Raw genomic sequence first — 13,897 nt, 5'->3', positions numbered from 1 at the left:
ACTGATTTACTGACTTTCCTGCTTTAACCACATTAAATGTTATTTTCTGTGCCGATTTTGGTCGGAGTGTTTAATTGAAATTATTTGTATTTCAAGCATTAATCTGTTATTGCAGGATGTTTGCAACAAGTATTTAGTTTGCTCTTGTTGATAAAATCACCGAAGTGGCAGCATGTTGCGTCAGAAACAGACGGGGTTCAAAATACAGCAACTGGCTTTGCACTGCTTCATTTGGTTGTTGTGCTGGACATTGCACCTCCAGGAAAATAGGGCCCAGTATCTTCCTAGGTGTGCTTATTAGAAGACAGATCTGTCCTACCACCAGGTATGTCTTATGTCTTTGAACTTGCACTGGCAGGCTTTATTGGTGTGGTGCTAAAGGATTGTTCTCTGCCAATTGAAAAGTCAGACAAAGTCCAATTTTGCTTTGAATGGTTAAAATTAATGACAGACATTGCCTCTTTTGAATCTCTAAAAATAATGACTAATAATAACAAAGGGAAGTTTTATGAAGTTTGATCTCATTTAGTAGCTTCTTCTGTGAGCTCAGAGTTGTTCTGTTACTTGTTCTTCATGGATTTACTGTAATACGGGGTCTTATGTTGCATTTAAAGTGGAAACGTATTGAAAAAAAGTATTGCAGCTGCACATTCAACCTTTCCAACTACAAACAGATCTGTGATACCAACTGTCCCAAGCAGATAAGAAACAGACACAGTCCATGTGTTTATGTGTGTGTATAATTTGCATGTATTACAGGGCTCTGCTAACAAAATGGAATGATGTTGCAGCTGTACCACCAAACTACATTGTGGCACTATTATTCCGTTTCCATAACAAGGTGCTAAATACATATTGTTATGTAATTTTCTCATATAATATAAAAAATGGTACCTAATTTTAAATGAATAGGACCATTGTACTATTTAAAGAACTTTGGGGGGACATCTGTAGCATTGAATTCAGGCTTGTTTCTACCTTCTTAAGTACTGTTTGTATGTGTGGACTAAGTACCCGTAGTTGCCCTTGCCATCCTCCTCCTTGACCTCCAGTGACACAGTGAAGGTGTAGAGGTTGCCATCAGGTGGACTGGACAGCGCCGTGTCCCTGATGTCTGCCGGCCGTGAGGAACGCCGAAAGGCTGTAGAGAAACTGTACAAGATGCGACTGACCTGGAGGGAAAAGGAACAGAAAAAAACATTTTTTTAAAAAATACTTTGTCATTGGAGAGCAAACACAAGAAAATGAATAGAAAGCAGCAAATGTAAATTAGTAAATAGAATCAATATAAGCAAATAAAAATAGAACATGGACATCAAAGGATACTGCTCTAATAAAGAAAAGAGTGGGATAGACTGGAAAATATTGGAAAAAATACAAAAGACAACAACAGTGCCCTCAGTTGGTTTTCCTGTGTCACTACTAATACAATAGGACTGCAATACACCTCTGTCTACAACAGTATACAGGTACATGTACTGTATACAGTACATAAAAGGAATAAATGTCTGTTCTCTAAGTTATGATGGAAGATATGGGTGTTTATGGTAGTCCAGATTCAGATCCAGTCATCAGCTTGACAATTCTGCCGTTTAAGAAAAAAAATACACAAAAAATAGTTTAACTACACAACATAAAGTGAAGCATGTTACAACACTGAACAGCCAGTCATCCGAAGTGGTTCTGGTTCAAACACTCTGACCTAAAAAGATTTGTTATCAAAATAAGTGCCACTGTCACTCCCTTTGCACATAACAGGATGAAATGCTTCATGAAGGAATGAAAACTGTGTTCAGCTGCGATGTGTAATACTGTCTGTGTAACTCACAGCCTCTTTGATGTGGCAGGAGAAGACGTGAATCTGGAAGTCCTCAGAGCTCCGGTAACTCTCGGTAAAGGAGAAACAGTCGCTTTCCACAGAACCCTCCCGTCCACGAGCACAGAACAACACCTTGTAGATGGGGAAGGAGGCGATCTCTGTGCCTGAGGCCTGGTCCACGATCCTGGGGAGAGTTACAGTTAACGGTTAAAAATAACAAATGTATGGCCTGAAGATCAGCTGACGTGTTATATTTCATTGCTAATAATCAATTTTGCCATTTATTAGCAAGTTTTAGCATGTTGCTTTTCTAGATCTCTTTATATAGACCTTCATAAGGTTTAACCTGCTCCTCATATATAAATTTGAGACCTGAGAGCCAAGAAATCAAACATTGTGTGTCAACTTGTGTGTAAACATTAAATTGGTATCAGATATTGTTTTATAACTTAAGGTTCAACATAAGTTCTGTACAGTAATAGTCAACTCTATAAATGACATTTAAACTTTGTATTCATCCAAGTTTCCTCTTCGGTCAAGAGGTAAGTCTCCCACATCACTGACAGTTCGCGGTACAGATACTGCATGAATCTACACCAAACATTTTGAAAGTGGTAAAAAAGTCATGTCTCATTTCCTCTTTGCTGTATGTAAACATTTCATGTTCCCTTTTCATTTCATGACTCAGGATGATAATCAAGATTGTCGAGAAGTCTTACTCCTCCTCCTATTTATGTCACATCCACTTAATGTGCAATTTCACTTCTTTTGCTGGCTTGCAGGCGTCAGGGGTAATGGGCACTTTTAACATGCACATAAATTATGATTATATAGTATACAACAAAACTGAGAGCACCCCTGGTCGATATCACTAAAATGTTAAGTTATTACAAATCCTTTCCATTTAATACAATTGTATTTGTTTTTAGACAATACTCAAGAAGAATTAAGCCAATTCACTTGAAGGATCTCCCATCTCCATGTTTCACAGTCAACACTATGTAGTCACTGTAGTCCTGGCCAGGTCCACACCAAACATGCTAGACCCCATCTGATCCAAACAAATTTATTTTGGTTTAATCTGACCAAAGAATGTGCCGATATTCATGTGCTCCTTTTCATGTTATTTAGCAAAGTTTAATCTTGCAGTTTTGTGCCGTAAGCAATGGTTTTCTTTTTGGACGTCGTCTACAGAGGTTGACTTCATGCAATGTCTGAGCAGTCACTGACACACAAGTTTCCACAGATAATCCTTGTGCCAAGTCAGAAGCACTTGCCCGTCTGTTTTTCAATGCAAGGTTGTGTGAATAGCAAATTGTGCGTGCCGTCCTTTTTCAAGGACGGCCACTACACCTTCTGTTATTGGTAGCTTGATCAGGTCTCCCTGTACCTCCTAACCATTGCTGTGTTTTAGTTTCTGTTCAGTAGCCTACCGTTGATCTTGTACCCTCTCCTGTTTTCATGAAGTTCTTCTTTATTTTTTCTTCTGTTTTCTGACTTGTTCAGGCTATTCCTCACCATGTGGAGCCATGTTGTGTTGAACACAACCCAGGCCAAAACTGAGGAAGTTGTGGTTGTCACAGGTTCTTTTATAACCTTGTTTAGGCAGTTAGTCTTAATTGGATGTCCATAACCATTTTTGTTTCAGTGGTCACAGGTGTACTCACTTTTCTTGCACTGAGGTTGTACTTTGAGGCCCATATTTTCAATGTAGTCTATCTAACCTGTTTTTAATTACAAATAAGATCAAATATCCAATACTTCACCCTAAAATACTACAATTATTGCAAGATGATACAATTTTGAATCATTTAACATTTTAGTGATATTGCAAAGGGGTGTACTCAGTTTTGTAATATACTGCATGTAACCAGTTTTGCTCGGTTGATCTCCTAGATTGTACATGATAGAACCTGTGATCTGTGGTGTGTCAAAGATCTGTGTTACCAAACACAAAGTGATGCAGTAGTCAGGTTCAGTGTCTTTGTAGACATGTCCTGTGATTACCTTTGCTTAAGATTTTTCACTACCAAACTGCAGTTTAAATAATCTGTAAAACAAACAAATTTACTTTCCTTTTATGACAGACGATTCTATTTGAACCAAATCTCAATTTCTCTCTCTCCGTCTCTCACAGTCACACACATAGTCTCTGTCTTAATGCATGGCTTACCTGACAGAGCCATCTGGTCCACATGGGACATGCAGGGTGATGGGGATGGGGATCGCACTCTCAGCTCGCAGGGTGGCCATCGCCCTCTGTGCCTCTCCTTCATTGCGTGGGGCTTTGACCCAGGTACAGCCCAGGTAGGACAGCTTGTTGAACTGGACGCTGTCTTCTTCCAGGACAGTGGGGCTGGATGGTGCCGGACATGCTGATGCCTCTGCGGACAGACAGAAAGTTTGTGAGAGGTTGTATTGTACTGATGTTTTTCTAAAAAACTGAAACCTGTTATTGGGGTTTCTGTCCAGACTCAAAGCTAAATGGAAGTCTACTTCTCGACTGGTTACTAAAATTTTAACAAAGATAAAATAATAATAGTTTATCAGCATTCAAAAACAACATATCTCATGAGTCTGGCATGTTATTAAAGCGTCATGAGAACTGGGAGCATGTCAGCATTTTGCCGAATTTCCTGGACTTTCACATCCTGTAGCCTGACAGCTTCACAGACTGGTGCATTTAAGAAGAGTGAGAGTCAAAGACAAAGACAAAAACACAAAAACACAACAGATCAGAAGTAAAGATGAAGAGAAGATGACAGCGAATGACACGGGAAGTTATGGGTTCTTCTTTAAAATTACCTTTGACCTGGAACTTTCACACTTGGCAAACAGGAAGCAGAACAATGAGAGCAGCAGCTGGACTTCCACCGTTGACTGCCTTTAGTTCTACACCACATTAACCATTTCCTCTTAGTTCAGTCAGCAGTAACGCAGCACCAAACATTGGCACCACTGAAGATGTGAAGTTAACGATGAGTCAATAAATAAAAACATGTTCGAAATGTAAAACCTGTTCTGTCTGGAATTTAAAATACTATTTTATGTGGTTAAACAAAGTTTGTCTATGCAAAATAAGCTTGTAGCAACTGACCATCCAAAGGAACTTCCATTTAGAATTAATGGTCATTATCATTGTCATGTATGAAACAACTCTGTTTAGTTATTAAAAAGGCAGAAGTGAAATTAAAATGTAGTTTCCAGTTTCCTACATTCAGCAGCTGCCAGAATAACCAGACCTGTTATACATCACATACAGTATATTTCTAAATAATTACATAGTGCTATGCAAAAGTTTGAACACATCTTGATTTTTTTACAGTTTGATGTGCTACAAACTCCACTGTTAACAATGTTGCTAACTCCACTATTTGACTGGGGGAAGAGACAAAAATGTACTTCCTTCCTTTGTGACACATGGTCTCCCAAGCAGTTACATTTCACCTGAAAGTGAGGAGCTTCATCTGAACAGCATAACACACATCTACATCATCTTCCACTGACTTCACCCGAAAATGCATACAGAAAGAGGTACTTGTCAGTTTCTACTCTGGTCTCTATATGAAACTGGTTTAAAATCACACCGCAGACAAAGGGGTACAAGATATTTTAAACTCATTTCTAAACCAAAACCAGGGCTGAACAAAGATGGAAATGAAACCAAAAAACATAAGGACAGTCAAAATGCTACCTCAAAGTTTGCCAGGAGAGAATCAAATCACAAAAAATGTCTCATTCCAATACACAATTAACATGTGGTTGGTCAAGTGACTCCATAGATCCCAGATAATCAATATAATTGCAATGCGCAATGGATGCAGTTTCAATAATAAAATGTTCTGGTGGGATTTGAACCTGTAACTCATCCTGCACTGAGCTGCACAGAGCGCTGTATCCACCACTGTGTTGGTTGTTTGTGCACTCATGTCTGCTGAGCTGTCTGGGCCAGCCTGTCCTTACTGATACACAGAGCAGTTAAGTCAATGTCAGAGTTCAGATACCAGCCTTGCTAATCTGATTTTGGTATGTCAAAGGCATGCACACAGCTAAATCTTTTCAGGGTGTTCAGCTCTGTTTTAAACATTATTAATGCAAAGATGCACTTTGGGGTTTTTTTCCACACTTAAATTCCAGTGAAAATGAAAAGTGAAGATTTATACATACTTATACATCTCTGAAACCTATATCCCATAATAACTTTAACAGAGAAAGGATAATGAAAGATTTTTGTTTCCAAACATTTTTCCATTATGGCCCCAGCCTTTAAGTCTTGCTTGAACTGATCCATCATGTCATCCATTTATTGCGACTCATTATCCCACATCCTAGATGATATACATCCAAACTCACTAAAATATGACAGTTTAGATATACTTACTGTCAGAGTGACATTGGTCAGTTGTGATTATTATTACATTACAGTAAAAGTAGGATTAGGGATATTTTCAACTGCAGTGTGTACAGTGCCAAACAATAAAACTCTAAAAACTAAAAAGAAAAAACTAAAAACTATGGATTTTACTATCTTGAAGTAATACTGATGCACTAAGTATCATACACTTGACATCCCAGTTGTGATGCATGGTCGGGTGAATGAAAGAACTGCTGCCTGCGAGTAGACACAATGACTGTAAATGGACCTGAAAGATCCAGAGCGTATACCTGGAGGTGGAGGCTCCACGACTTGGTTCTCTGGGTCCTTGTGCTTCTCCATCTTTTCCACGCTGCTCTTCTCCACCTTCACTTCATCATCATCATCATCCAACACTTCCTCCATTGCTTTCTCCAACTGCTCACTCCCGTTCCAAGACATCTAAGGGAGAGAGGAAAAGACAAAAACGTTGAGGAAGGGGGCAAAGAGAAACAAAGAAAGGTAAAAATAGAGTGAGGAAAAGGATTCCTATAGATACAGAAGAAGAGAGAACGGAGCTTCTTGGACTGAGTAAATACTTCAGCTAAACTAATTACAGAAGAGAGAAAAAAGCCTTGTCCTTCACCTTGTCTCACTTGCCGTCAAATCCTATGTGGTTATGAATATTATATGTTATATTGTTCAAATCGGATGTAAAAGTCTGTTGCTGTGTGGTTCTGACCTTGAGTCTTGGTTTGCCCTCAGAGCCTTGCGGTGACCCAGCGGCGCTAGACTGTACCAGAACAAACTCCTCACTGGTGACGGTGGCCACGGACTCTGTAGAGCTGCTGACTTTGCCCAGTGAGGAGCTGTCATCCATGGTTGGCTGGTTTACTCAGGGTTGGCTGGGGAGACCAGGATTAAAGCTCTCCCCTTCCCTCTCCTGTCCACCCAGCTCTGTAGTACAGCCTGCATACACAACAAAGGGGATGGCATTAGATTGTGCAGATGTTTTCTGGTATGCCGGTGTACATTTTAAGCACCACACTGTAAAGACAGAACTGCTTTAAGAGACATTTCCATGACAGATTAGGGAGTCTGTAAAAATTCTTCTCCATTATAATAGTCAGTTATAGAATTACTTGATTATTGAAGTCGTAGACAGTGCTTTCTATACACTTAGATATCAGCTTAGGACCTGAGATGTTTTTCCTATTAAATAAATAAAGAAATCCGTCTTTATTATGCCACAGTGTACAGCAACATCAAACCACAACACACCCTACCACCAAACACGAACACACCAAAGACGTGCCAGACACCAGCCAAACAACTTCCTGATTTGGTTTTGCAGGCCACATTTTTATACGTAACAAGTCTGGGCCAATACTTGTTCAATCACCGAACAAACCACCTTTGATTTCATTATACCAGCCAAGAAGTAAGAACAATTTGTAAACCCAACCAGAAATCTTCTGTTGCACAACTCCTAGAAATGTTGTCAGTGCTTGAGAGTGTGATTAAGTGTCATTGAGATCACTCAGGCATTTGCCAGTTGCATGTCACAGTCTCTAACAGGTTCAAGCTGGCAACTAAATGTGGTCAGTGAACTTCCCTTCGTTGCGGATGTGGATGGCTCTATTTGCAACATTATTGCTAATGCTTTACCTGATAAGTCATCCATAATTGAGTGTGTGTGCGTGTGTGACAGGTCTGTATGGGCTAAGAAGCCAAAAGACTCTTATGAATGTCCGTAAGAGTAAACACGTATTTGGTTTGATATCGTGCCTTGTTTTTATGGTAATTAAGACATTAACTTAACTTCTGTTTCAACATCAACAAAGCAGCCATGAGAACAAAAACAGTAGTGGTATGACACCGCACCATAAAAAGACAAACACCAAGCAGAAGTTTGTGTGCATCAGACCATTGTCTCTACATGTTACATCTAGCTGGCTCATTCATTTTGCCATGAGCTGGACTACACCACAAACAAACATGTCTTCATTCTAAGCTAGTTGATACCTGGCTATAAGCACGTAAGCAAGAATATTTTTAACATATGAATAAGAAGGGGTTTTTGCAACAGCTTTAAAACATTGTTTAACTAAAGATAGAGAACTGGTAGCTATATTAATCAGTGATCAGAAACAAGTGAAGCCTGGCAGACCTACTGCTTTCAGCTTTCACAAACCATAATTACTTCCCTCTAAGCACATTTACAAATGTACTGTAACTAGAGTGAATATAGTATTGAGATGGTGTAGCAATATGTCAAAGTGTACCCATATGTAACACAAATACACCCACAGTGCACGCACTTCTATTTCTTTTATACATTTATTCAATTTGAATTAATTTAGTGTTTTCTATTTCATTAAAAGATGTCAAATATCTGCCTACCTTGCTCTTTTCAGAGTGCTACTTATCTTCAAAAAGTTGTTACCCAAAACCAGGTATTGCAAAAGGGAAGAGAGTTATCTTATAATCAGTATTGTCTTACATTTAGGACAATATATTAAACACAGTGCATTATACGTAAATACTGTACAGCCCTAGCAGCAAACAAACAGCTCTTGACTCGGCAGCGTTTATGATGAGACTGTGGAGGAGCACCCATAAAAATACCCGCATGGTTTGAGAACAAATGCATAAGGGAGGCATTCATTCACACACAGGGACGTGATTACATGCATGCAAACGGCATTCATACAGTCTTAACCCAGGCAAATTATATTCACACAAACACATGTGCACATGGACATACATGAGGAAAGCAACAGATTCACGTGGTCCAATCACACTTATTCAATTACACAGATCAGCGTGATGCAGACAAGCAACACTCCCACTGATTCACTTAAACAAGGAATTGCAAGGAGAGAGAACCCAGATCAAAAACACAGATACTAACAGAGAATGCTGGGAAACTAACGTAATGTAGAACAAAAGTCTGCCATCGGTTCTGTTGGAGCTCCTGTCTCTCCTTGTCGAGTCAGACTGGACGTGAAGCATGTGGTAAACACACTCCAGCCAAACTGGACTGGCTATTAATCATAGTCACTTAATGTTGACTGTGCAAGTACAGTACAGAACATCCCATAATCTCCCTCTTTCTCTTTCGCTCTCTCACACACACAAACAGAGTATTTTGTGTAAGAGATAGGTAAACTACAGCTGCACCTGCTAAACTATTTTTTTTTACCAGCAACAGGAAAAAGAGAGATAGACAACAAGAAAGAAAACAAACAAAGACCAAACATGGCTTTTCAAATGTTATCATGTCCAAACTATTGCCATAAAATGTGGTAGGTGACTCTGATTTATCCATTAAAGACAAATTTTACTTGACAATGCGGTCATTTCATTTCAAACACTGTAATTACATACATACAACAGTTTTTAAAGATCAAACTGTTTCTAGCTATGGATGCTCTTGCTGTCGTTGTGTAGTCGGACAATCTCTTCCTCTTTGGCTGCAACTCAACTGTAAACATGGTAGCAAATTTGCACCCAGTCATTAAAAGCCTGCTCCTCCAGTATGGTCCCAGTTGGCAGCCTAGCTACCCAACCACTGCCTGCATGGAAACTGTGACTGGCCGGTGGTGTAGACAGTGCCGCACAACACCCAGAGACACTGGGCTAACCAGCCACATTACGTCTGTAAGGGTGTGTGTGTGTGTCTACAGGCTGAGTCGCCCTGCTGTTTTGTTACGGATACAACAGTGTCAACAGACACAATGAACACTGTAAAGCTTGTCAAGCATACTAAAATGCTGAAGATTTGATGGTTCCAGGTTTTTAAATGTGAGAATCTGCTGCTTATCTTGGTCTTAAATTATAGTTAACTGAATATTTTTTGGTTCTGGGCTGTAATCCAGACAAAATAATATATTTGAAGAAGTCACATTGTGTTCTAAGATATTATAATAGACATTTTTCACTGTTTTGTGATGTTTTATAGGCAATTAATCTATTAAATCGAGAAAATAATCAGAAGATGAATCGATTATAAAAATAATCATGAGTTGCAGATCTAAAAGCTCGTTATGACAGAACTCTAAACTTTATGGACCTGGACACCACATAGAAGGAATAACAACAAACAACAACAAAGGAAGAACAAAACCCAATCTGTAATCAAATTCTATGATATAAGTTTTATATATATGTATATTTATGTATGTATATATGTCCCTGTATTCAAGATGAATGAGTGAAAACAAACCTTTGACATTTCACAGGAGGGCTGGGTGATAAGGCAAACTGTTCCTATTGGCCACCATTCCCTCAACCAAAGACAGGCATCAATTTGGCCTTGTGTTTCTTCTGGTTGACTATAATGATGACAACAAGTCAACCTGCTTTATGACACAGCCTGCTCTATGAACACAGCTAAGGCTGCCCAACCTGCTGACGGCAGCTTTCTTGTGTCAATTCAAAAAGATAATAAATGGGACACAAGCAACACTGAACAGACTTGTCACTGCAGCATAGCAAACCTGTTCAATGGGTATTGATGCAATAACACTGTTAGGGTTAGGCAGTGTCTAACTTCACTAACTTTTTGAGACAATGTCAATTTAAAAAGCATAATCAATGTGCAGTCTTTGGTCTTTGCCTGTTCTCAGATTTTGTCCCTGCTGGCCACTGTACTCTCTGACTGTGAGGCAATCAAATCATAGTTTATCAAACGGGCTAATAATTAATGGCAATCACTACACTGGTGTCTAGATGATTAGAAAACCCCTCTATTCAGAAGCATCCATCACACATCATGTTACAAGCAACCTCAGCCAGCACTAACATGTGCACCAGACTGAGCCAGGTGATTCCACGCAGCCCCGCTGATTCACTGGAACTGAAACCGGCTCCGAGGCTTATTGGTGAACACAAAAAGGTGTTTGCCTTCTAGGGATACCCAATACCAGCCATTTAATCACTTCCCATTTGGTCCAACGCCACTGTCCTCCAGGTTATTTTCATCATCAAGTACACGGTATCATCTGTTTTGTCTGTTTATGGTAGTTTCATTTAAATACCTACATGAATAGTGCACTGTTTCAACTTGAAGTACACTGTTGTGACAACCTGTTGCAACAACATTACACTGCATACAACAAGACCAGGCGGAGATCATGCAGGTCAGTGAATCAGATGGATAAATTAGAAATATGAGCCAAAAAAGTCCTGATATACTGGTTAGTTTTCTAGCTGGCTGTGTAATGCTACTTCTTAATGACAAAGAAGTACCTCTCCATCAAGACACACGACAGAAGGCTTAATACAACCAATTAAACTATTACCTGTGTTTCTCTGTCATTCAATACTGCCAAGACAGGTGAAGGAAACTATTAATTTTATCATTAGTTCATCAGCTACTTTACATTTCAAATATGATCAATCATATGGTTAGTTATGATCTGGGATTGTAGGTATTATCATATCATGCTCTTGTAAACAATGTGTCTCTTCCTAATATTAAAAGCTGAGTTTAAATACTGTGACTCATATCGTGTTGATCACTTCCTAAAAGCACCAAGTGTCATCCCCAAAATATTGTCACACATAATCCATTTCAAGGTCAAACATATTGTGATATTTTTTAATTATATTATACTGGTTTGTGAATTTTAAGTGTCAAGTCTCCCCTTCAGTTGATCGACAAAGACACAGGCTGTAGTGATGATTCTGGAGCTGATCCACAGAAAAAGAGGAACAAATGCTGTGACACTATGACAACAGCTGCAGGGATGTTACTGAGCTATAAGAACATTTCCTACTTCACAACTGCAAGCCCTCAAATGAAATAAAAGTCAATTTGATAGAATATCTCTAACAAAAGCTCCATGAGCCCATTGACACGGTCACTAACACAGTGTACAAGTAAATGGACCAATTCCAAAAAAGTGTCACCTGATGACATCATTAATTCAAGTGATGATGCTCTGATTTCCAGGCGAGGAGACAGTTGTCAGTGTTTGTAAATGCTGGTTTGAATGTCTAAAACTCCATTAAATCTGTGTTGGGTCACACTGACGAGGGCTTAACTTAATATTCAGGTCCTCACTTCCTTTTACAGGTGTGTGGTGAAGAGCATCCTCACATCCAGCATCACAGTGTGGTATGGCAACTGCTCCGCTGCCAGTAGACAAGCACTGCAGCAGGTGGTACTGCCTGTGCAGAAGATTATTAGGAACAGTCTGCCTGCCATCAGTGACATTTACAGCAGCAGGTGCTGCTCCATCAGACTAAGGAACAGTTTTTTTTTCCCCTGAGGCAGTGAGGCTGATAAACTCTGCCTCTGTAACACTTCTCCCAGCTTCAAATTCCCCCCAAACAAAATGAACATTGCAGTCACTTTAAATATACTGTCACTTTACTATATGACTACTGCTTACACTGCTGTGTAGTATCCTGTGTCCTGCCTACACTCAGCCTTCTTACTACTGCTGCTATGACTTTCATACTTTAGTACTTTTTTTAAGCTGTAACTTATACTTTTAATTACTATCATATTCACTATTATTTTTCAGTCTTTATTCTATACTTGTGCAATTTTAACGTGTGTTGTTTCTTGTTTGTTTTTTATATCTTATTGCACAAGCACCTGAGAAATCTTCCTTTACGTTCACATGAGTCGGAATGACAATAAAAAACCTTGAAATCTTTCTCCATTAATTCATGCTGTGTGATATTATTGCAGCTCTCACTGGAGGCCTGGACCAGATTTCACAGTCTATCACAGCATCAGCAGCAGGCTAGTTTTATCCCTTGAAGCAGCTGTTTAACGGCCATTTACTGGATTAACTGAATTAGGACACATATTATGTAAGAAATGCCTTTTCGAGCTGGTCATATATACACAACTGGGCAGGTCTGTAAAGGAAACGAGTGCAGCTAATGAAGACACATAATTTACACACACATAGGGAGAGACAAGCAAGGCAAAATTAGCTAGCGCCAAGCTAACTTATCCCTATAGTCACCAGGCTTTTCCTCTCACCGCGACCACAATAAGGCTGACCTGTGGACAAGCAGCTAGCTGTAAACAGGTGAGTGCAGGCTAAACAGGAAGTACCTACGAGTGCCAGGCTAGACCTCAGGGCTAAAGCTAACCAGCTCGAAGTCCAAAACAGTTGGACCACTATTTGACTGTTTGGAGGAGCGACCTCACACAGCAACACCCCGTCCGCCTCCGGAGGAAAATGACAAGAAAGAAAAAGGGAAAAACAACACCTCCGTTTGCGCTGCGTGTACGCGAGGCACTGAAATGAACACAGTAGTTGATAAAACAAGCTGTCAACTTACTTGTTTAAAGCGATGTAGAGTTGCTTGCTAGCTGTCAGAAGAGTTGCAGCGAAGATCGTATGTGTTTAAGAAGATGAATCACTCGGTACTTTAGTGACACGCTTTCCGGTGTGGAATGTTAGCGTAATGTCACGCATGCGCGGTCCTCCTGCAAGTTAGTCCAGTTTACACATTCACATTCACTCAACAGTCATTTCTATTGACTATTTCTATTAGCATATTATTATAGTATATACATATAGCTATAAAGGCATTTATTTATTATAAATTAAATTATATTATATAATTTATGTATTATTATTATTATTATTATTATTATTATTATTATTATTATTATTGTTGTTGTTGTTGTTGTTGTTGTTGTTATTGTTGTTGTTGTTGTTGTTGTTATTATTATTGTTATTATTATTATT

General features: G+C 39.2%; 1 protein-coding gene across 2 annotated transcripts in view; it reads right to left on the bottom strand.

The window, feature by feature from the left end:
- rabgap1l (RAB GTPase activating protein 1-like) overlaps window positions 1-13,613 on the bottom strand; it is a 129,021-nt gene extending 115,408 nt beyond the window's left edge. For both annotated transcript variants that reach the window (XR_006404876.1, XM_044361350.1), the window contains exons 1-6: window positions 13,485-13,613; window positions 6,916-7,142; window positions 6,485-6,635; window positions 3,993-4,203; window positions 1,829-2,003; window positions 1,015-1,172 (exon numbers count right to left, since the gene is read on the bottom strand). Coding sequence is in view for 1 of the 2 variants with exons in the window: in XM_044361350.1 (XP_044217285.1) it covers window positions 1,015-1,172; window positions 1,829-2,003; window positions 3,993-4,203; window positions 6,485-6,635; window positions 6,916-7,053 (833 nt within the window). In the remaining variant the exon portion in view is untranslated. The remainder of the gene's footprint in view (window positions 1-1,014; window positions 1,173-1,828; window positions 2,004-3,992; window positions 4,204-6,484; window positions 6,636-6,915; window positions 7,143-13,484) is intronic.
- Window positions 13,614-13,897: the final 284 nt, after the last annotated feature.

The sequence above is a fragment of the Thunnus albacares genome, chromosome 9 (genome assembly GCF_914725855.1).
Source record: "Thunnus albacares chromosome 9, fThuAlb1.1, whole genome shotgun sequence".
Classification (NCBI taxonomy): domain Eukaryota; kingdom Metazoa; phylum Chordata; class Actinopteri; order Scombriformes; family Scombridae; genus Thunnus; species Thunnus albacares.
Note: the sequence above shows the minus strand (reverse complement) of the source record. Positions and strands in the feature narration are given on the sequence as shown.